At 38.9% G+C, this 23,112-nt stretch overlaps 1 protein-coding gene across 3 annotated transcripts in view; it reads left to right on the top strand.

Moving 5' to 3' along the window:
- The window catches only part of LOC121330936 (protein tweety homolog 3-like), a 64,085-nt gene that overhangs the window by 29,896 nt on the left and 11,077 nt on the right, over window positions 1–23,112 (top strand). For all 3 annotated transcript variants that reach the window (XM_041277927.1, XM_041277926.1, XM_041277925.1), the window contains 8 exons: window positions 3,439–3,550; window positions 4,839–5,059; window positions 5,935–6,030; window positions 10,266–10,338; window positions 12,424–12,499; window positions 18,107–18,162; window positions 19,673–19,765; window positions 21,000–21,092. In XM_041277927.1, coding sequence (XP_041133861.1) covers window positions 3,439–3,550; window positions 4,839–5,059; window positions 5,935–6,030; window positions 10,266–10,338; window positions 12,424–12,499; window positions 18,107–18,162; window positions 19,673–19,765; window positions 21,000–21,092 — 820 coding nt within the window. The remainder of the gene's footprint in view (window positions 1–3,438; window positions 3,551–4,838; window positions 5,060–5,934; window positions 6,031–10,265; window positions 10,339–12,423; window positions 12,500–18,106; window positions 18,163–19,672; window positions 19,766–20,999; window positions 21,093–23,112) is intronic.

Raw genomic sequence — 23,112 nt, 5'->3', positions numbered from 1 at the left:
CTGAAGCATTGGACAGGGAATGCAAAGTATGCATTGGTTAATATTCTTCATATGTAATTGAAGTAAACCAGTTCTTCTCACACTCCGTCTCTCTCTCCCCTCTCCCTTTTGTGACAGTGGGTTATGCCGTCGTGTGAATCAGCCATACTCGCGGACAGTCATGCTTAGAAAGAGATGCTTGAGAGTTGCCTGGGTGGGCTGTTACATAGTTTTGGCTTTTGGTCCTTTTTTCTTTCTTCTATCACTTTTACATATCAGTAATTTACCTCTGAAACCACGTGCTGCAAAGCCTTCCTTTATAAATCTTGTCCCTACCCTCTTACTTCCTGTCTCCCAGTCACGAAGGCAAGAGTTACTAAGGCAATCGGTAAATGAAATAGCTGCCACCAGACTACTTGTTATATCCCTTCTTGTATATGAAGCGCAGTGAAGATTTGCAGGGAACCGGGGAAAAGAAAAAACACAACGCCTTCAAAGAATGAGAGAAGTTTCAAAACACAGAAAACCCATTTTAGAGACAGCTCCAGAGGAAATACAAAAATATTCAGCTCCAGTCATCCACACTATACACACACTCCGGCTTTCTGTTCAGTGAAGTACATGTGTACACTTAAAAAAAAAAAAAAATTCTATATGGAACACTTACTAGTAAACACAAGCTTTCCTTAACTTGTAATACATTTTCAGTCACAAGTTTAATCTTCACACAATAAACATTAATCACACAGGGGCATGGTGGTTGGTGCTAAAGAATGCAGGCTGTGACAGGTGTCCAGAATCTCATTCCTTTTTAACTGTCAGCTATGTTTTTGAACTTGTTTATTTTCACTTGTCTGCTGCTTTTGTTTTTGTTCTGCTGTACGTGAATTTCAAGTGTGTCTGGTGCTTTGTGGTGCAGAGCCCTGCCTACAGGGGACTGGTGAGTATAATTTGATGTGGATTTCAGGCATCCTATTAGAATTACTTGCCTGTGGTTAGATTGGGTCACCTTGTTGACACCCTCTTTAGATGACAAAAACATGACATCTGCCAGCTTCATGCTGTGAGATTTAAGATTTCTAAGGACTTCCGTTTTTATATGCCTAAATGGTTATTTGACTTGCAGTATAGCCTAACTCTTCCATTACTGCTCCATGATGACTCAAATATTCTATAGATGTCTGAAGCCATGTTCAGGGCAATTTAAAATACACAACAGTCATTAGCAGTCAGTAGAAACTAAAATGTGGGCTGCTTTCCATTTTATTAGTCCTCTTCAGTAGGAACATGAGATTACAAATGAGAGGAGGCCGTTCGACCCATCTTGCTCGTTTGGTTGTTAGTATCTTATTGATCCCAGGTTGTCAGCTTCAACATTACTGGGGAGTTGGTTCCAGACTCCCACAATTTTCTGTGTAAAAAAAAAAAAAAATAATAATAATAATAAAAAAATAAATGTATGAATGCCCCCCTGGGTCAACATTGTCAGTACCGTCAGATTGCCGCGTAGTGTTCTTTGTTCAAGACTGAATAGATTCAGTTATTTTAGCCTGTCTGACATGCCTTTTAAACCGGGAATAATTCTGGTTGCTCTAATACTCTTTTTGTAGCTGACCAGAAATGAACGCAACATTCTAGATGAGGTCTTACTAATGCATTGTAAAGTTAACGTTACTTCCCTTGATTTAAATTAATCACTTTTCACTATATATCCAAGCATTTTGTTGGCCTTTTTTGTAGCTTCCCCACATTTGTCTAGATGAAGACATTTCTTTTTTTTAATTTAGTAGTCGCCAATTAATTTTACCCCAATTTTTTTCTCCCAGTTTGGAATGTTCAGTTGTATTTCGGGAGCGGTGAAGACGAACACACGCTGTCCTCCAAAGCATGTGCCATCAGCTGACCACTTCTTTTCACTCTGCAGACCCACCCTGTAGCCATCTCAGAGCTACAGCATCAGAGGACAATGCAGTTCTGGGCAGCTTACAGGCAAGCCTGCAGGCACCCGGCCAGTATACAGGGGTCGCTGGTGTGCAGTGAGCCAAGGACTCCCTGGCTGAGCTAAGCCCACCAAATGCGCCACTCAAGAGCCCCTTAGATGAAGACATTTTTGAGTCAACATAAACTGCATCTTTTGCAGTATCTCCCATATGATGTTTATAATGGACATTTTTATTGCCTGCGTGCAGTACCTTACACTTTCCTATATTAAATGTCATTTGCCATGTGTTTGCCCAGTTCTGAATGCTGTCCAGATCATTTTGAATGGCCTTTGCTGCTGCAACAGTGTTTGCCACTCCTCCTATTTTTGTGTCATCTGCAAATTTAACAAGTTTGCTTACTATACCAGAATTAATTTTAGATTAGGAAGAGCAGATAACCTAATACTGTGGTACTCCACTGGTTACCTTGCTCCATTTTGAGGTTTCTCCTCTAATCAATACTTTTTTATTTTTTTTTTTAAACATGTTAACCACTCCCTAATCTGTGTGTATGCATTTCCTAGAATCCCTCCTGCGTTCAGTTTGAGAATTAATCTTTTACGCAGGATTTTGTCAAAAGCTTTCTGGAAATTTAAATAAACCATGGCATATGCTTTGTAATTCTTCATTGTCGATGTTGCATCCTCAAAAAAATCAAGCAGGTTACACGATCTCCCTTTCCTAAAACCTTGCTGACTGTCTCCCAGGATAGTGTTAACATATAGATAATTTTCCATCTTGGATCTTATTATAGTTTCCATATAATATTATTAATAATATTATTAAGTTTGCGTATATTAGAATTCAGGCTTATTTGTCTGTAGTTACCTGGTTCGGTTTTGTGGATCAGTATTACGTTTGCAATTCTCCATAGCCCTTTTTTTTTTTGGCTGAGTTTTTAAGTTTTACATTTAGAGATACTGTAGCCTCATGACCGTTTATTAATACCCAACTATTAATAAATTATCATAGCGATTTTCTATGATAACATGCTTATGGCACTTTGTGCACAATTATGGATGCATTGCCTCCGAGTTGTCACAAGGACTTAACTTCACCCAGTAGCAGAGCTCACTGTCTGTGGAGCATGTTCCCAAAGCAAACTTTCAATGCTGGAACACAGTGTTGTGCAAAGTGAAAAAAAAAGCATCTGTATCTCTTGAGACTGGTGTCATTCCTCCAAGATCCTTTCTTGAATACTTGCGGCCGGCAGCAGTGAGTGCTGCCTCTCTTTTCTACTGCTGTTCTGTGAATGTTTGGTTCACAATGACTGCTCAGCAGTGACTGACCCTCTGTCTCGGAGTTGCCAAGGTTCTGTCACACAGCTTTAGAAAAAAGTTCAATAACTGCCAGCCTTGTCTAAACTTCTCCCTCAGTCTTTTGAGGCTGGAGGAGAACTGCAGTCTGCTGAGTTTGCACGACTTGGTCACAGTTAACATCTCTTTCTCTCTCGCTCTCTCTCTCTGTTTTCTTTCAGTGCTGGCATTGCCGTAGGTTTCTATGGGAACGGCGAAGCCGGCGATGGAATCCACCGGCTCACATACTCCCTCCGGCATGCCAACCGAACCGTGGCGGGGGTGCAGAAATTGGTAAATATCGGCACGTCCTTCAGAATGTTCCCAAGGAGCTCTGAACAAATGGGTTCTGTTTATCTCTGTGCTGCTGAAGGATGTGCGTGCTGTGAAGCTGGTTCTCTAAAGAAATGCACTATACGCTCTGTATAGAACTGGTTAGTTAAAGCAGAGATAGTGTAAGCTATTTTCATCCCCCTTCTCCTTCCTTTCGTCTTGACCTGCATTACAAATGTGTTGTCAGAATTCTGTTTTGGCTGGTGTTTTGAGTTGATAACATATGGAAGTAGCAGCACTCTCATCTCTCCGGACGAAAGAATATTTATTAAGTATTTTATCTGATCGCATGAGAAGTAGCCACAAGGACACTGTCACTTGCTTGCCCAAACTATTGCATTTTAAAGGCGGGATGGCAGTGTACATCTGCCATTACTTTGTCAACAGAATGTGAGTAAAATAAAACGCATATGTATAATAACACAGCTGTGAAAGTCGCATTCTAGAACTCACCAAGGACTGTTGTAGCCAATAACTACACTAACTGTGTTACATTGTTGTCTTTTAAAGAACACTAGTTACTTCCCATTATTGCAGAGGGTCTTCCATTATACAGAGATTTACTACTCTAGTCACTTCATTAACTGTCCTCTTTCATAAAACCAGTGCATTGACCTTAAAAAGACAGCGACTTTCGCTACAGTGTTGAAACTTCATGGTGCTGTCTAGCAAAGAAACCCAGGGTTGAAAACACTTGACCTTTGTCACTGGCATCCAGGTCATTTGGCAGAACAATTCAGCTTTGTAATAGTGGAACTAAAAGAGGATACAGTAGTTTTACTGTTCCATTTTTTTATTTCCTAAATGATTCATTAGTTCCAAGAACAAAGTGTGATGCAGAACTTGTGTCAACAAGTTACGAATATGTCACAAGTATACTTTTTTTTTTTTTAAATTTATACAGCCATTGTCTTTTTTTTTATTTGCCACAAATTAGAAATCTGAGTTGACCTTCCCCCTATCTGGATATGTAGAAACTAGGTGTGGTGGTCTGGTTTGGAATAAGGGAAGGGGGCCCAGATAAACACCTTTATTCAGGGGTGTTTTCAGACTGTTTACTAAGCTTATATGTAAGAATACAGGATTCAGGACTTTCAGACCCGATTGCATAGCTAATCCATTCCAGTTTTTACTATGAGCTACATTAGCCACAGGATGTAGATAACCCTCTCCTCTGTCTAATTAATCTCATAATAAAAGCTGGTCAAGGCTCCTCAGAAACGTGACCTCCTCTCCCCCACTTCCACAGGTTTCTGAAAGCACAACCTCCTTGAACCAGACTGTGGATGTGGGTCTCAGTGAGCTGGAGGACAAGTACCAGAAGCATGCTGATTACCTGTCCATCGTGCAGAAGCTGCAGGGCCAGCTGGATGAGCTGGTGAGACAGGTGATCGAGATCCCCTTCTGGGAGAACAACGAGGTCTCTCTGGAGGAGCTGGCTGTGAGAACTGAGCTCTACGACTGGTACAGGTACAGTACAAATGCAGCCACTTCGTGTTCTACATGAACATGGCAACAGTGTAGTGGAATCTCTGTTACAGTCACTAAAGGGAGTAAAAAAATTAACCTTTACAGACTAGATTTATTTAGTTTATTATATTATGTTTTTGTAATGAAGGGTCAATCCTGACTATTATGGTGCATGTTGTAGTGCTTCTGCTAATTCTGTGGCTTATTGTAAAGAGGTGTTTTTAAAGCACACCTTCTTTAGTTTCAGTTCAGTCACTGCTGAATGGACCAACATTATGTAAGGTGATCTTGGGTGGTAAAGGAACACTCAGGACTGCAGGGATCTCTCAGTGCTTCAGAAGCTTATGTGAAGAGGCGCAGCTTTAGGGTTAAAGACAATCGCTAATTCCATTATGTGTATATATGTATATATATGTGTGTGTGTGTGTGTCTATACATATATATAATGTATGACTGGAGTAAGGGTGGCACAGCATCACTCATTAAGGAGCTGCCTTTTGTGCAGTATTTAACACAGCAGGCTGTCAGGGCGCATGTTTTTATCCTTCTTAATTAACACTAGCATGACTCTAACCAAATGTTGTACGCAACTCAACATGGCATTGCATGCTGGGGGAAGTTTAAAGCTGAATATTTCTTGCACCTTTAGGGTTCAGTATGGCTGTCTAACTACCTTAGTGAGTTGACAGAAAAATTGATCTGTGGGGGTAAATAAACAAAATAAAATGGTATTATTACTGAAATGCCTATAGACTTTACCGGAGTACAGAGTGGAGCACATGGAAGAGTGCCCCTGCTGGTGGCCCTTTGTAACTAACAGTGCAGTGTGTAGTGAGTGATGATGATTAAGTGGTGGTCTCTTGTTGTTTTGGCAGGTGGTTGGGGTACCTCAGTTTGCTGCTCTTCGATGTGCTCATCTGTCTGCTTGTGCTCTTCGGACTCATCCGCAATTCCAAGGGCACTCTCATTGGGTAAGTCTGGTCACATGACAGCCGACTTGCTGTCAGAGCTGTTCATTCTTAATGAAGAATGAATATTGTTGTGGCGAAGCTTGAGCTGTGAGAGGAGCTAGTTTTTCTTTATCGTCTACATTTCTTACTTTAAATATCAATAACTGTCAGTACTCTTGACTGTGGGTGGATGGCTGAGACAGTGCGGTAAATGCTTTTAAATCTGATTAGGAATATTCAGCTTAAATAGTAACTAATTGTTACTGTGGTGGAAGTGTTATTTTAATGCAAAAAGTAGATGTATGTGTTTTTGACAACTGAGCCCATGAAAAAGAATTATATAGATTATTAACTTGCCACTACTGTGCTTGAAAAGCAAAATGAAGTAGCACACTACTTAGGATTCGCACTGAAATGCAACACCTGCATGCACTTAGCTCATGCTTTTTTCTAAATTAGTTTAAGTTAATAATATTAAATCACACTTAGTAGAGGCATGAGCTTTGCTGAAGAGATGTCATTATTACCATACAGTGTTTACCCCATGGTCAATTTTGATTTAAATCGGGAAAGTGTTTTTTTTTTTGTTTTGTTTTGTTTTTTTTGCATAGCCAAAGACAAGTGGGGGAAAAAAACTTCAGAAATAAAACCAGAAATCTTTCTCTAATCATGTCTGTATGGAGGACTAAACATGAATGGATGGTCTCTGCTAAATACTTATTATTATTATTATTATTATTATTATTATTATTATTATTATTATTATTATTATTGCAAGAAGGGATGGAGTGAAGTTTAGAAAGATTAATCAAATAATTAAAAAAAAAAAAAAAAAACATCCTAAGACTGGAGTTTAAGGAAAATAAATAATAAATCAGTTAATTTACCTAAGTACATAACAGATCTTACAGAAATCTTTTATTTTTTATTAAATTAGTTTTTGCAATTAAGCTTTCTGACTTTATTTCCGAATTTACCTCAAATGCAGTAGCATTAAATACTGTAGCATTAACCACTGCATCATCTCCTTAGTAATTTTATACATTGACTGCTGAGCTGGTAAATCTAACATCAATTATCCATTTTTAACATCAATTATACATGTCTTCAAGTGATCAACATTAAGGTGGATTTGGAAAAGTGCACTAAACCTGATGCATGTTCGACTGTATGTATGTCTCAGGTGTCAAAGGTAATTTTTTCGTGCGTGTATATATATTTGTACAAGTTTCTGCACAGGTGGCGGCTCATTCCACACTCTTTAAATCTAATATTCAGCAACTGAAGCACAGAAATAGCGTGCTGTGGCTCTAGCACGTCAGGCGTGTGGGAGGATTTGTGAGGAACAACATGAATTACAGGTTGTTTTGTTCACTTGGAGCCAGATTTAGACGAGGTGCTGAAAACTTTTACATACAGCGCTTGCTGCTCAGTAAGCAGAAGACGTCTGATTTGAGGTGCAATGTTTCCAGATTGCCAGGTTTTTCACGACTTCAGTAAGCTGTGTCAGCCACCCACTCCAGGCCCATCCGGAGATACGTGCACTGAACAGAAACCACCACAAAGCTTTATCAGATACATAGAGGGGCTTGTTATTTAGTCTTGTCAACAGGGATCCTTCTTGTACACTTCAAATCACTTTGAGTTCCTCTACAGACTTTGTATTTAATTCCCTTGATGACGGCAGTTAGAAACAAAATGGACACCGTAACGAGCCTGCTTTGTGGATCTTTAGCAACCCATCACTTTAAACAAAAATAAATCTGTACATTTTGTATTGTATGAATATTTATAGCTGAAACTATTAATTTTTGACAGCCACTTGTCAATTCCCGGACAGTAAAAAGATTTCAGCTTTTCTTTTTCCGGAGATTAACTGATTCCTGATTCATTGTCTTCAGCACATTTTGTGTAAACCTTGCTTTTGAAAGGGAAAACAGAAAGAAGCTGTTAAAATGTGTTTTGGCTTAATTAGTTTCTTTCAAGCACATACTGTAAATAAACTCTGTGAATGAATAGCAAAATATTTTCACAAACTCAAACTGACAGAATATCACACTTGGTGGTGATTTGGAGTTTGTTTTTAGCTTATTCAGTTTGGTTGCAGTTGCTTAAAAGCTGTTTTGGTTTAAAAAAAAAAAAAAAAAAAAAAAAAAATGTAACCCTACTACATTGACCAGAGACTGCTCTTACCAGATGGATCCACAGTAATCATTTGTATTGCTTCTTCTGTTTGGTGTGGTAGGCTTCCCCCTTTCCTTACTGATGGCACAAACTCTGTACACTCAGTGAATATAAGCCTAATTCGGGAGATAAAACAAACAGAAAATGAACTGCTGTTTGCTTGCATTCCCAAAGCAGGCTTCTGAATCAGGCCTTGACAATAACAAGTCACAGTGGCTCTGAAGTCATCTTACACTTGTCTGAGCCCTCAGGGTTGCTTTGGAGCAAGGTCACCTTCACACTGTGGAAACCAGGCTCCTGCCATCACAGATAATTATTTATAAAAGATAGCTGCCCTTCGAAGGATATCCTATCCTATCCTTCTGCAAATCTGAACTCCTAGTAGGATCTAAAACTCAACTTAAAAATCTAAATATAGGTGCCCTGAACCTCAGAAACTGTCTGCTGCTGCCTTCCCCCACAGTACGAAGCCTTGGTGTACTTCTTGACAGTAGCCTCTCCTTTGATGCTCACATCTCCTCCATGGTCAAATCTTCCTTCTACCATCTTCGAAACATCTCCAAGGTCCGTCCCTACCTTTCCCTCCCGGATGCGGAGATACTTTGTCATGCATTTGTCTCCTCTCGACTCGAGTACTGCAACTCTCTATATGGTGGTCTCCCGGCGCGCACCATAAACCGATTGCAGCTATTCAGATTGTCGCTGCCAGGATCCTTACCAGATGTAAAAAAACGTGATCCCATCACCTCCCGTCTTGCCCAGCTGCACTGGCTCCCTGTAAAGTTCAGGATTATTTTCAAAACTCTCCTGCTCACCTACAATGCCCTTCATCACATAGGTCCCGAGTGCCTCCTCAACCTGCTGACCCGCTATGACCCTGCCTGCAAGCTGAGGTCCTCCGACTCTGGCCTGCTTGTTATCCCCAAGCAGAAATGCACAACACTTGGAGAACACTCGTTTAGCTTCATGGCTCCGACTCTTTGGAACTATCTCCCAGCTTTGGTGCATGAAGCTCCCACCGTCGCTCGCTTTAAATCAACTCACAAAAAAGACCCACCTGTTCTCTCTTGCATTCCATGCTCTTTAAGCCTGTTATGTGCTATTAGCTGCTGTGTTGCTGTTACTATTTCATGTATTATGTTACTATCATGTATTATGCACTTTCCACTGCATTTAATGTGTTATGTTTTTTTTTTTTACTGTATATCATGTATTATGCATTTCTCTGTATTTAAAGTATTGTGGATTTTCTTGTTGTTACTGCATCTTGTAAAGCACTTGGTGATGGTGGGCCACTATGAAAGGCACTATATAAAATAAAGATTGAGTGATTAATTGATCCCAAGTATGAGGTGTGGAGAATGAGCAATGTGATGGGCCATTTAAGTGAACACACAAGTATGTAAGCTTTGCTATAATTTATTTTTTAAGCAGCAGTTACAATCTTTGTAGGTGTCTGAGATCTATAGCTAATCCATCTCTGGTGTGATTTGATTTAGGTACTGTTTTCACTGTTTCAAATGGGAAGTCACAGATGACCAGTCTGAGCCATTTAACATTATGCATGGTTGCTTTTAGCTTTCTGCAGATCGATGGTTTCACCCCTCTGAACACTTACCTGGGTGTGTGACTCAGTTTGACAGAGACTGCAATAATTGTTCTACTACATCCCTACCACTGCCAGCCCTAGCACATCAGTATTACATATAGATGCAGACATTTCAATGAGAAGTTGTCTTTGTCATTGGAGGTGAAGCCCTACCTTTGGACTGCAACCGTACTAATGAGAGCTTGGATACATAAAAACCAGACCGTGAAATATGATCATTCTGATATACCGTCTGAAATAAAGTAAGATGATCTTATGCATTCCATCATTATTTCTGCTCAAATCTTGGTGCAGCCCTAGCTTTGCAAACTGACAGCTCTGTTTTGTTGTTGCACTCGACAGACGCTGGTGTAAAACATTTTTGGAGTTTAAAGGTGGAAATAAAATGACAATTGCATGTTGGGTCTGGAAGAGTGTGCAGCAAGGCTGGCCTAATAAGGTTCTCTCTTCTTTCTCTTGACAGGGTCTGTTTCCTGGGAGTGTTGACCCTAATTATCAGCTGGGCTTCGCTCGGTCTGGAACTAGCCGTTTCCACGGTGAGTATCTCCACAGCTGCAGAATGTGCCGAGAGAATTCCTGAGAAGGGGAGACATGTAAACATGACCGTCAGGCTGCAGTATGTCTCTCAGCTCTGACATGTGCTGGATGTATTTTAACTGGAAGGCTGACCCTACCAATGGAGATGGCTTTTCATTGTCCACATTCATTTTATTACCTCTGCAGACAGTCTATACATTGTGTTAGTAAGTGATGGATTGCTTTCTATATATAATATGCACCATTTGTCCTTCACCTGGGACAAAAAATTGTAGAAAAATACAGTAAATTACAGGAAAAATGCCTAATCCAATTCCAATATTTAAACATACCGTACTGATGCTTGTCGTTTCAAGACTGACATTTACAAGACGGATATCGTCGTCTTAATGAAATGCCCACTTTTGTTTGTCAGTGTTGGTTTGGCAGCCGCAGTGTCTTAAGTGCTCCACTGTGAAAGAATCGGGTCAAGGTAAAACAGAGTTTTGTTTCTGTGAGAACGAAATTTACGACCTCCTGAGATTATTAAATTAAGTTTCCCTGGTTACCGTCCAGGTGGTCTGCCGGTTGAGTGAACTGAGATACCTGAAACTTTGAGAAATTGCCATGGAATTGAGCCTCTGGTGTTGTCTAGGGTGATCTACAATGTGATTGACCCCTTTTTCAAAATGCCTGCTTGAATTGCTTTCTCTTTGAACTGATTGTCCCATTCTGGTGTTTAGATTTAGAGGTGAACTGCAGCTGCCTTACTCTTTCGGAACAATAGCACTTTTTACTACTTGCCTGATCAATATATGTATTATCAATTAGGTCGACTGAGTATAGGTATATTGTTTAACTGTTATACTCACTTCAGCCAGCCAAGGAGAAATCCGTTCATAAACTAGTGACATTTATCGGTTGTGTGTATTGTATAGTTTTGAAGTATGCTTTGAATAAATGTGTTTAGAATGGCTCTAGCCAATTCAAAGTGAATTGGAGGATTGGTCAATTCAATGAAGGCTCAAGTGATAGGCGTTTAAATTGTGTACCGTCAGTCGAGAGACATTTTCCTTTTTCTTTTCTGTAGTTGTAGTTTACTCGTGGAAATGCTGTGTCTACTTGTCTTGAAACTCGTTATTTAACTTTTGTATTTGAATCGCACATCCCTGTCCTCCTTCTGATATTCCTCCCCTTCCTGTACCCTGTTTAACATAACATAAGTTCAGCCAACCAGTTAACTTTAAAAGACACCTTTTTTAACTAAAGAGCTGTGGAATACAAAATAAGAGCCTCGTGTCTTTACTGCGTTTCACTTCATACAGTGGCAAGGGTGGGCGATGAGAGGGCCGAAGCACCAGTAAAGTGTCCATATTGATGAGATTGATTTTGTGGTATTGTTTTTGATTCTTCCATTACGCCAGTGGATACAGACATATTTAAGCATTGATCTGTGATCACATTTCTAACTGTGGTTTTAAGAGGCAGTATTAATACGTGATATATCAGTGATACTCACTTGTACTGTAGCTCTTTCCAATCCAGGTCTATAGTTATTTAATTGAACACCAAGGATTGATAAACGACCTGGTTGGGACCAGGTTCCGGACAGCAAAGTTCAACTAGCCTGTACATCTCCAATATAATGAATCTATTCACAAATACCTTTATGAGATAGTGGAAAGATAACTGATTTAACCTAAATAGCTCCGATTGCGTCTGGAAAGTAACTAGGGGGTCTGGGTTCAGTGATCCCCAGTTTGTTTCTTTATTTTAATCTGATTTGCATTTAGAATCTAAACTTAGAAACAGTAGAACACGGAAATAGAGAGTGAGGAGACTCAAACTCAAATGTTAATGGATAGCACATATGCTTCTGTTGGTGCCAATTGGGTCTTTCAGCCCACAGAGTAGGAGAGCACCCCCTGGATGTGCATGCTGAGGTACTGGTCTGATGTTTTGGATACAGAGGAGAGGGAAAGGTTGTATTTAGCATTCCTGATTTGAGTCCTGGGTTGCCAGTGGCAAATTGTTGTTGACGACATCAGTGTTGAGGTTTCAGAGTGATAAATAACGTGTCCCTCTTTCTTTTCTTCTGTCCACAGGGTTCCAGTGATTTTTGCGTGTCCCCCAACATATACATCTCCAAAGTCGCTGAAGAGAATGCAGTTATCAGTAAAGGTATGAAGAAAGTCACCTCATCCATTTCCAATAACAGGGGTTAGGTACAAAAATATTATCTCCACGAGCCAAGAAACCTCATTGTGAGAGAAAAAATATGAGGTTTTAGATGTGTTTTTGCAGTGGGTTAGCAAAGGTCAGTAGTACAGTCATTTGCCAGTTCATTAGCTTGTAAATAGCGATGCTGTTACCTGCCGTCAAACATTTCTTCATGACACCAAAGCGTGATAAACCTTGGGTTATTGAGTATGTGTTGCACAGGGAAATTGGATTAGAGAGAACTAGGCAAACCTGCAGTATTTCTTGAACATATAATCAATCATTTACACCTGCACTGGGAGTCGTTAAAATGTACTATTTAAAGATATAAAATGATGTTGTGTTATTGTGCAAGGTGGAAGTCATTCCAAACTTAAAGTATTTAAGATTTCAATAAATTCCCTATTAAAGCGAGACGAGGGGCTGTGCTCTTGAATGTTAATGGACTGCAGAGTCTGTCCTTCTCTGCCGAGGGGGGGGATTGGCCAGTCTGCTTCTGTTATGAGCTGTCACATTGGAAAGGATGGTACCTCGGGGGCAAACACATAATGAAAATAAAGCAAATAGAAGAGAGACATGCACAGAGGGAGGGAGCGTGTTTTCCTTATGCGTTTTTTTTTTTATTTTTTTAGTGCCATTTTGTAGTTGTGTTATTCCTATCCGTTTTGCTCCCATTGATTTTTCTATATCATCTGTCAGGTTTAAACCAATTTTAGCTGCATATTTTCTGAAATAAGATACAGCTCCTACTGACTGGAGCTGAACTAATGGTTTCCGTTCTCCTGGAGAACCACCCTATATCCAAATGGCTCAATTATCTTTGATTAAAAGCTGTGTTTTGTAGGAACCATAAACCTGGGTATATACAGGCTTTTCCAAACAAATCCTGACTGAGCTCTTTGTACTGTGTAATCCCAAGTACCATATGTAATGTGTTATCTTTTTCTGCAAGTGGCTAATTCCAAACCAATTGCAGAACAACCTGAATCAAGATCTAACGTTGACCGGTTTGCTTTAAGCCTATCCAGTCATTTCCCTTTTGTGTTTCAAAGCTTTCAAGCAGCCTTTAATTTCTAGGAAATATATCTTGTTTGAATTACACAAACTAAGAGCAACTAAATGTGTGTGTGTTTTTATTATTATTTATGTGAATTTCCTTAGAGTAGCAGAGAGAAATTTGGTAAAGTACCAGTTTTTTTTTTTTTTTTTTTTTTTGTTAGCGGAAACTGAAAGCATCATTAACACCCGAGGTTGACATTTTCAGAGTTCCCATCTTGCAATTTGCAGGTTGTCTAACACGTACTGAGAAATGAACCCTTCTGACACCTTTTTACAGCTTGTTTACCTATGTGTGGAGAACCGAAACTGATTAGCAAGAAACAACACTTTGAAAGCTGTCTAAATTGGCTTGTCTCTACATGTAGAAATATCTTGAGAATCCAATGCTGGCTTTGTTATTTAATTACATTTTTTTTTTAAATTTGACCTTGTTATCTTTCAATTCCCATTATTTTTAATTGGCGTTCTATGTGGTATTCTGCACAAGTGCCTTCTAATTTAAATACAATTTTATGAAATGCTGCTTTTAAAATACGTAACACTGCTGCTACCCTACAGTAACGGTCTGCCCTCCAGTATAAAAATGTTGAGACAGAATAGTTTGCAGTCCAGTCAATTGTTCAGTAGGGCCTTCAGGGAGAAAAAATAATACAGTTATAAAAGGAAAGCAGCTAAAGTAAGTTATGTAAGTCATATTTTATTTAAGTATGGATGCATCGGACCTTTCTCTCCAGTCCCTTATCAGTCATCAACATGTCATCAAATGGCTTAAGGAATTCCAGAATGTATATCTTTGGAAATGTGTGTAAAATCACAAAAGCAGTATGTGCTGTAAACAAGGTTTTGCTCAAGGTTTTTCGTTATAAGCAGAGGGACGAGGGTCCAAGGGTAAAATAAGCTTAACCTATAAGAAAAGGGGTGTGGAATACGTAAATCCTAGAAAAATAAAGCATTGTCAGCCAGAACAAAAAGGGAACGCTATTAAAAATGATTAAACTTGCTGCTTTCTGTTTTTTTTTGGTTTTTTTACATGTATTTATCTTTTATACCACAATGGAATTTGTAAACTTTCCATTAAGTCCTTTATGCAGTGCTTAGCAAGCCTTCAGTGTCATTATGTAAAAGGTCATTGCATTTAAATAGCTCCCTCAACGTACGTCAGTGTCACTCAACTGTCAGTCAGTCATGAATACAGGCCTTAAAGAGTAAATAGCGGGGATCCGAAAAATATAGCGTTACACATCCCATGTGCTGCTAACAACCATTTAACTGTAGCGTTACACGTCTCCATGTGTTGCTAGAACCGTTTAAATAATGCACCTGTAATTTTAATTTCATTGTTAACATCCTGACAACTTTTTACACTTATAATTTCCAAGTCTGTTTCAAAGCTCTTTTCAAAATGTCTGCTCTAGTGCACTGATAGTGTCAGGATTATTGCCCACATTGTCAAACAGGCAACACAGCAGTAACGATCCAGGATGTACTAAGGAACAGAAAAGCCACAGCACTTATATATATGTTAAGGGTGAAACCCGGTGGTCTGGCGAGTCTGGCCAAGGCCAATCTAGTTTTTCTGGGTTGCCACTTTTTTTTCGGCACTCGTCCAATCAGGCGAGTCTAGATTGGCCCAGTACATTGTTCAAATCCCAGCTCAGCCACTGACTCATTGTGTGATCCTGAGAAAGTCACTTAACCTCCTTGTGCTCCGTCTTTCGGGTGAGACGTTCTTGTAAGTGACTCTGCAGCTAATGCATAGTTCACACACTCTAGTCTTGTATCTTGTAAAGCACTCTGTGGTGGTGGCCCACTATGAAAGGCTCTGTATAAAAATAGATTATTATTATTTTATATAATCGCGAGTGCACTAGAGCGGCCATTTTGAAAAGGGCTTTGAAACCGACTTTTAAAGTTTTAGAAATGTAAAAAGTTGTCAGGATGTTAACGATGAAAAGAAGCATTACAGGTACATTATTTAAACAGTTGTAGCAACACACAGGGACATGTAACTATATTGTTCAGAAACCCGCTACTTACTCTTTTAAGATGACCAAAGACAGATTTTGCCTTGAATCGGGCAGTGCGGTTTATTCAGGCTTCTTGTTGCATTAATATCTTAAAACAAAAAAAAAAAATTAAAAATATGCCTTTAGACCATTACGTTATAATCCTGGTCACAGCAGACAAGTCTGTTCTACAAGAATCTTCTCGCAGTAACTAATTAGCACTTTTCCTGTTAGTGTTGAAGCTGGGTTAAACCTTTACATTTGTTTTGTTCAGATCCCTAGTGTGGTATTTCTTGTCTATCAAGATGCTTTAAGTGAAATATAGAAAGAAAAGCAGTAAGAATAGATTTGAGATTGTCTAGTTTACAGTGTTCCATTGCTTGTTTCTCTGGTAGTTAGCTGTATTCTATCTAGACCATATTAATAATAGTATTTACTGTAACATGAAGCCAGGTCTACAATATGTGAAATTTCAAGTGGTTTTTATAATGCTGTCTTTTTTTTATTTAAAAAAATTAATAAATAAATTATAATAATAATTAATTAATTTGAGTGAAATTTATAAAAACATAATAACTTAAACAGCCCCTAACTAACAAAGTTAGACAGTATATTATTTTGGGGTGTTTCTATTGGTCGGTTCTGCTATTTCCTGTTCTTGCGACGTCTATAAATGGCATGCAGTGATAAAGACAGAAACACATGATGTCACATTCAGTTATATTATTTTAAATGGTTTATAATTTGCCAGGGAAAGCAGAACAGCCTGGCCAACAAAAATATAATGAGATTGTAATTAGAAATAATTATGTTCTAAATTATAATGCCAAGTCTTTTGAAAAACAATCACGCCTAGGTGCCGTAAACGTGTGGAGATTTTAAATCACAATGTATATAAAACTGTAGCTGTCTCCTCTTTGAGACAAGATGGTTTGAAATTATTGTAATTGTGCTGTAAAACCAGGATAAAATCAATATCCCATGTTAGCGGCAGAGTTTTTTGTGCAAATAAGTAGCTCATTGTCTCGCAGATTGAATTTCTTCCCCTGTGTTACAATGACGCATCATTTGAAGCATTATATATTGCCTGGTAATACAAGCTGTACATTTAGAGAGGCCTATTCGGATTCTTGTATATGGCCACCTCAGAATATAAATTAATGCCCACTTTATTTCACTTGTCAGCTACATAATTACGCTGTTTATTAAGTGTGCAGGCACTGCCATAAAAGACATGCAAAGTAGCTCACCCATAACTACACAGAGATGGGGAATGACTCCCTTGTAAATCTGTTTAATGTGTTGCTAGTTCTGGAGCCTAATTCCGGGCAGCAAGAGCTGGGTACGTTTTTTCAAATCAGTTGATTGATTAGCAAAGGGTCTCGTGTGCAATTCGCAGATTGTCAGCCACACCGATTGAGCTGCAGAGAAACACTCCATGGGGGGGGGGGGGGGGGGGGGTGGAATTTGACTCGAGTTGAGGCGTGCTTTAGTGTGCATAGTCTGGAAGTTAAGGAGTCTGACATTCCAGTTAATCACAATACCGTCAGTCAGCTAAGACTACAGAATCAGGGATTCTTTCCTGTATTAATGCAGGAGACAACATATGCTAGACAGAGCCCCAGGGTTAATGCATATTGAATGCAATCTGGCAGGTAAACGTTCCGCCAGTCGAGGGGTGCTTTTTAAATATTAAGTTCACATGAACAATAGAAACAAACTAAATGATTGCTTTATTTTTCTATTTGAATATATTGACGGTATGCCAGTTTCTCGTGACAAAAAAAAATAAATGGCGTGGCTGCTTACACTAAACATTAGATCAGAATCTGCAGAAATCAAGTTAAAAAAATGCATTGCAGCAACAAGAGTGTGGCTGGGAGGGGAGGGAGCTGAACACGAAATGCTGCTTTTGTTTTTATAGAACTACAGGCTAATTTTTTTTTTGCATTGACTTACAATAAGGAGGAAGAAAAAAAAACCCTACTAATAATAATAATGGGTTGATGTTCTGAGTCTCCCTGCACTCCCAGATGGTACACACGGCATATTAACTTAAATTATATGCAGAAGAAGACTGCAGCTCAGCCTAATTTTGTTTATCTAACGAAGTGTCTCACACATGGCATGAAGTTTAATTTTTTTACAATTTTAATGCATTGTGTGGTTTTTTTTGGCTGCAGCTTATTAGTTTAACCAAACCAGTGCTTGGGGCTTGTCGAGTGTGCCTGGCTTTCAAGACAATTTCTGCACAGTGACTCAGTAGAGATGGCTTATAACACGTTGTCTGTTGCTTCTCTGAGAAGTATTTCGCTTGCCATTTTTAAGGGAGATTTGTCAAGCACGTCTGTTTCCTGAAGCCAGTACGACGTCTCAATATGGAAACTCAAACGCAGGACATTTCCAATACATAAAGATGTGCTTTGTGAATAAAGTAAGTTCAGGTTATGTTTGTGATAGTGGTGCAATATACAGAAAGCCATGTATTCTTTTATTTTAACAGATATTCTGCAGTATTACCTGACATGTAACACTGGACACCCAAACCCTTTCCAACAGGTAAGGCTCTGTCACTTTATTTGCCTGTATAAATTTATTTTAATCATATTTTGCACACCATTGTGAGACTATCTATCTATCTAATCTATCTATCTATCTATCTATCTATCTATCTATCTATCTATCTATCTATCTATCTATCTATCGATCTAAAACAGGTAAAAAAATATACAGATGATGATTAAAGTGTAGTTTGAATTGAATATTAAATGATTTCATATCACTAGTGCAGGCCACAAAAGATAAAAAAAAAATTACTTGGAGATCCAAATGGAGCAAGTCACCTAATAAACAAATATGTGGTGTTTTAGAGGGTGTAATCATGTAGGCAGGGAGAAATCTGAAGGGTTGTCAGGATTCTGTATAGGATTGCTTAGCAATGGAACCACTGAATTTGAAAATTAAGTTACTGCAGGTTTAACACCTTGATGTGGGTATTATTTGGCACTGGCCCCCTTTCATACAGCATCTCATATAATGAAATACATCACTTACCCAGAAACTGACTGTCTTTGTAACGGATCAGATGACCTGATCCACAGGTCCCCTTCGGTGTCTCTGAAAACCTGAATGATGAGGGATAAATTGGACTTAATTGTGTTTGTCGGATTTTAGTGTGCACTCACTCATTTTAATTGATCCCACTGTATCAAGAGACTAAGGGCAAGTAGGAGCCTAAATTCAAAAAAAGAAAGTGTTTGCTGAAGTCAAGGGCAAAGCAGAAATCCTTGAAGTGATAACTTTATGGAGAAGCATTCAAGACTGAATACAGGGGTCAGAACATTTCCACCATACAGATTCAGAAGTTCCAAAAACAAAAAGGCTGTTGTAGTGTAAATAATGTGCACTTTCAAACAGTACATTCAGTCAAATGAATTAATCTGACATAATTGCTGTTAAATTAAGATTGTGAGATAGAATCTGATTGTTATGGCATTTATAAAATCCCTTTGTTCATTTTAGTTGTGCCATAATGGTTTGTTATCCAGCCTCTACAAGTTAAAGCAAAGCAGTCTTGTGAACTGCGATGGATTTCAGAGACTGGGCACTGTTCTTGTCGTTGTCACGGCTGTCTTCTGCTAAAACAGCAAAACGAAGAACTGTAGACTATAGGGAGATTCAGCGCGATTGCAGATGTAGGGCTTCCATTGTCTGAGGCTGAACTCAAAAGATGAATGCATTTTAAAAGCAGCAGTTTGCTGTTGATGTACTGCAGATTTTTCTTTGGTTAAGCGTAACTGCATGTATTGCAACCTTTTCAGTATTTTGTGATATAAATAGTGGCGATTCATCTACGGTACCCAGCATGTTACATCATTTTAAAACAAATATAAACCTGGTTATAGTTTGCAATATTTAACCTTTATTAACACTAGCGGAATTTAGAACCCAATTATGTTATTTTATTCAGGTATGTTATGTGCTTTAGTCTGCAGCATTTGAGGAATGCTAAATATTGATGTCTTATTTTTATAAGGGTTTACCAAGTATGTGTTTGAATGTGTTTCAGAAACTGTCAGGGAGTCACAAAGCCCTTGTTGAGATGCAGGATGATGTGACAGAACTGCTGAGATCGGCTATCCGTGACTACCCCCAGACCAAGGTAGGGAAGTCTGCTGTGCGACAGATGAAGCAGACCGTGGGGGCTATTGCATCAATCTGATGAGTCGTGTCAATAATTGAACAAGAGCCCATTGCATATTGGGAGTGTGTTTAGAAGATTTATGACTTAAAATATGTAGAACATCAGAGAGTGTCATGTTTTGGCAGTTGCAGGGCGGTGCCCGTTTATGCTCATATACAGCTGTGTTTCCTTATATACATGGTTTCTATGGGATGGTGCTTCTCTTCTTTTTTGGTTAGAGAATGGTGTTATTGTGCCTCACTGATCTCTTCCAATGTCACTGCTGATTTAACAAATTGCCTGACTGACAATTTTGGTGGTAAAAGTTTCTATTGACAGTAAGTGCAGAGTCAGTCAAAACTTATGTGCTGGGAAATGAGACTGTTTGACTGCAGAGATTCCACTGCACTCCACCTTGGGTGGAGGTAGAGGGTGATTTTACTGTTTGCATAACACTGTTTTTTTTTTTCCACAGAGTATACTGTTATTTAGTGTTACAGATATAATTCAGCCTCAAGTGCCTGCATTAATAATTGAAATGTGCATCTCTGCAACAGATTTTATACAATAAATCACTTTTGTTGACACAGTAGAACTCTAGGAATGACCACCATTAAAATAATACAAATAAACTGTAGTCTATTTTGTGTTGTGTTTCAAGGGCATTATAATTGCAGCAGAATGAATAAACGGTACATACAGTATATACACCCACAAATCGGTATTCATGCAATTTAGAACTATGAAGTAGAATGTAAATAAGTTGCCTTTTGTAATACTTGAGTACCCTTGGGCCTTTCTTCCATAGTCACATCTGTTTTTAGTTTTGTAAAGTGCTTGGTATTAGTTTTAACGTAACCAGCCCTGGTCATGCATTGTTGCCTAATTCCGAAGGGCTGTATTATGAGGTTATTGGTGCAACAGCCCCCTTTTAAAAATCTGTCGTGCTCCTTATAATAAAGCCCTGTATTACAGTGGGGGAATGTCCTGGAAATGAAAATGAACTGTGATAACCACCTTTTACTACAACATTGTACTGCAGAACACATTTTTGTTCAAATAATGGATTTTTGTTTTTCCACATATACTATTTGGGGTAATACCTGATAATAGGTAAATGGCAGGCATGCAGCATTCCTTTGCATTAAGAAACTAAACAAAAATAATTCAAAGTACCATAATTTTGAAGATTCTTTGTGTCATTCCCTATCAGAGGAATCTAGAACAAATCCAAGGGGTGTTGAACTCCACAGAGATTGGCCTCCACCAGCTCACTGCTCTGGTCGACTGTCGCAGCCTGCACATGGTGAGTAACTGCAGGGCTGGATGGCCCTCGTTGTGTTGCATGTGAAGACATTAGCTTTATTACACAGTCCAGCTGGTATTAAAGGAACCACAATAAAAACCAGGGGGTGTCCAAAAGGCTGACTTGACTGTATATTGTTATTTAGGTGCTGCATGTATTTTAAGACCTTGTATTTTACAACCTCTTTCCATTGCATACAGTACTCAATAGAATTAATGAAGCCAGACACAAAGTGCCAGCATAACTCTTTAATATTTATTGTGTCATCTTTGGATCCCAGTTTGTTTTTGTGAACTTCACCCTCAGCTAAAAAAAACAATTACTTATTAATGGTTGATGTTGGCTAGTTCTGCTGGATGTCTAGGATCCACAGATTTGAGTGTTTTGTAGTTTTTTGAAAATGTTTACACTGTTACTTTTGGCCTGTATTTATTATTGTAAGGCAGTAAATTACCACTCACAAAAGCTGCATTGGGATTTAATAATTCCACCCTGAGGATTAATGTCCACTTATCTGCTCGTGCTGAAACTTAATTAAGACATTCTTTACCAAAATATATCCAGACTATCACAATTGCTGCACATTCTTTCTCTCTGCTGGAAGTTTTCCCAGCTGGGTAGTGTGTGCTGTATTAGGATTTGTCTGTCGGCAAGAGCATTCTCTTTAAAGTAGATTTGTTATAAAAGTCAGGTGACTTGCAGGACTTGTACAGTAGTAGTGTGGTGTTAATGACAGGTCAGAAAGCATCTACTGTGCGACATTCACATTTAGCAAACGCTGTCTCGCTCAGCAGAGCGTGCAGTGACCTGTTTGCCAGCCACTCCCAGGTGTGTGTGTGTGTGTGTGTGTGTGTGTGTGTGTGTGTGTGTGTGTGTGTGTGTGTGTGTGTGTGTGTGTGTGTGTGTGTGTGTGTGTGTGTGTGTGTGTGAATCATTTTCATTAATTACAGCTGGTTAATTGGTTTAAATGGCCTGCATGAATGTTAAACAAGGTCAGCTTCTTCATGGTTTGATAGCAGGCAGGGATTCCCGTGAGACCTCTTCTCACATTCCTGCTTGTGTGAGTCAGGGAGGGGGTTTGTGTTTGTGTGACTGCAGGCTCTGCTGACTGTGCTGCACCCCAGTATGTGCAATACCCTGGCAAGATTCCAGCTGGAAGCAGCTCTTCTGGCTTCCCTGATAGTATTGTAACCAAGTCATTTATTTCTACAGCTATGACCAAAAGTTTTGCCTCACCTAGAATTTTAGGATTGAGACATTAATAAAAACTGACTGAAACAAATTATATGAACATAATTTAGATATTTTTATGTACAGCAAGCAGCACTGTGCAGTTGTTAAGAATACTGGGTGTGATAAAAAGTGATTATGCAGTGTTTGCAAAATCGAGAAGCAGTAACATTTACAATGTACGTGGAAAAATGTCAATCAAGTTATAGAATTTACGATGTACAGTATTTCTGTGCGAGAGAGAAACTCCCACACACGTTTCTGACAATTGACAGAGCCCCATCGGTCATTTAGATTGTTTGACAGTGGATTGTTCTATCGCTGGTATTAACGTTGCACGAGCCAGTAGGCTTTCCAAGCTCTTTTTAGGAACACAGCATTCAAATGTATTCCAAAGCATTTATTGACTGGCAGAAGGAAGCTTTTGTTCTACCTAGTAATAGAGATTGAGTTGCAAATCACCTCAAAGTGGCAGCCGAGATTGATTGTAAGACTGTTCATTATACTGGCTGCACAAATTGCTAAAGCAGAATATTTTGTAAAACTATAAGCATTACTCATTGCTTAAAGGAAGGTCAGGCAATTACTTAACCATTGCAATTTTATGGTGATTTCAAGGCTGCTGCCCTGCCTAACATAAGGAAACCGTTTGCGAGTTAACTATTTTCAGTATTTACAATTAAACGCGTTTGTTTTTCCTTAAGGCATGCTAGTTGTAGTTTTTCCAATCCGAATTATTATTATTTTACTTTTATTTTTTTTTTTAGTATTTTTAACTTGAAGTATTTTT

Source organism: Polyodon spathula, chromosome 18 (assembly GCF_017654505.1).
Source record: "Polyodon spathula isolate WHYD16114869_AA chromosome 18, ASM1765450v1, whole genome shotgun sequence".
Taxonomy (NCBI): domain Eukaryota; kingdom Metazoa; phylum Chordata; class Actinopteri; order Acipenseriformes; family Polyodontidae; genus Polyodon; species Polyodon spathula.
This window is presented reverse-complemented; position numbering and strand designations above follow the sequence as displayed.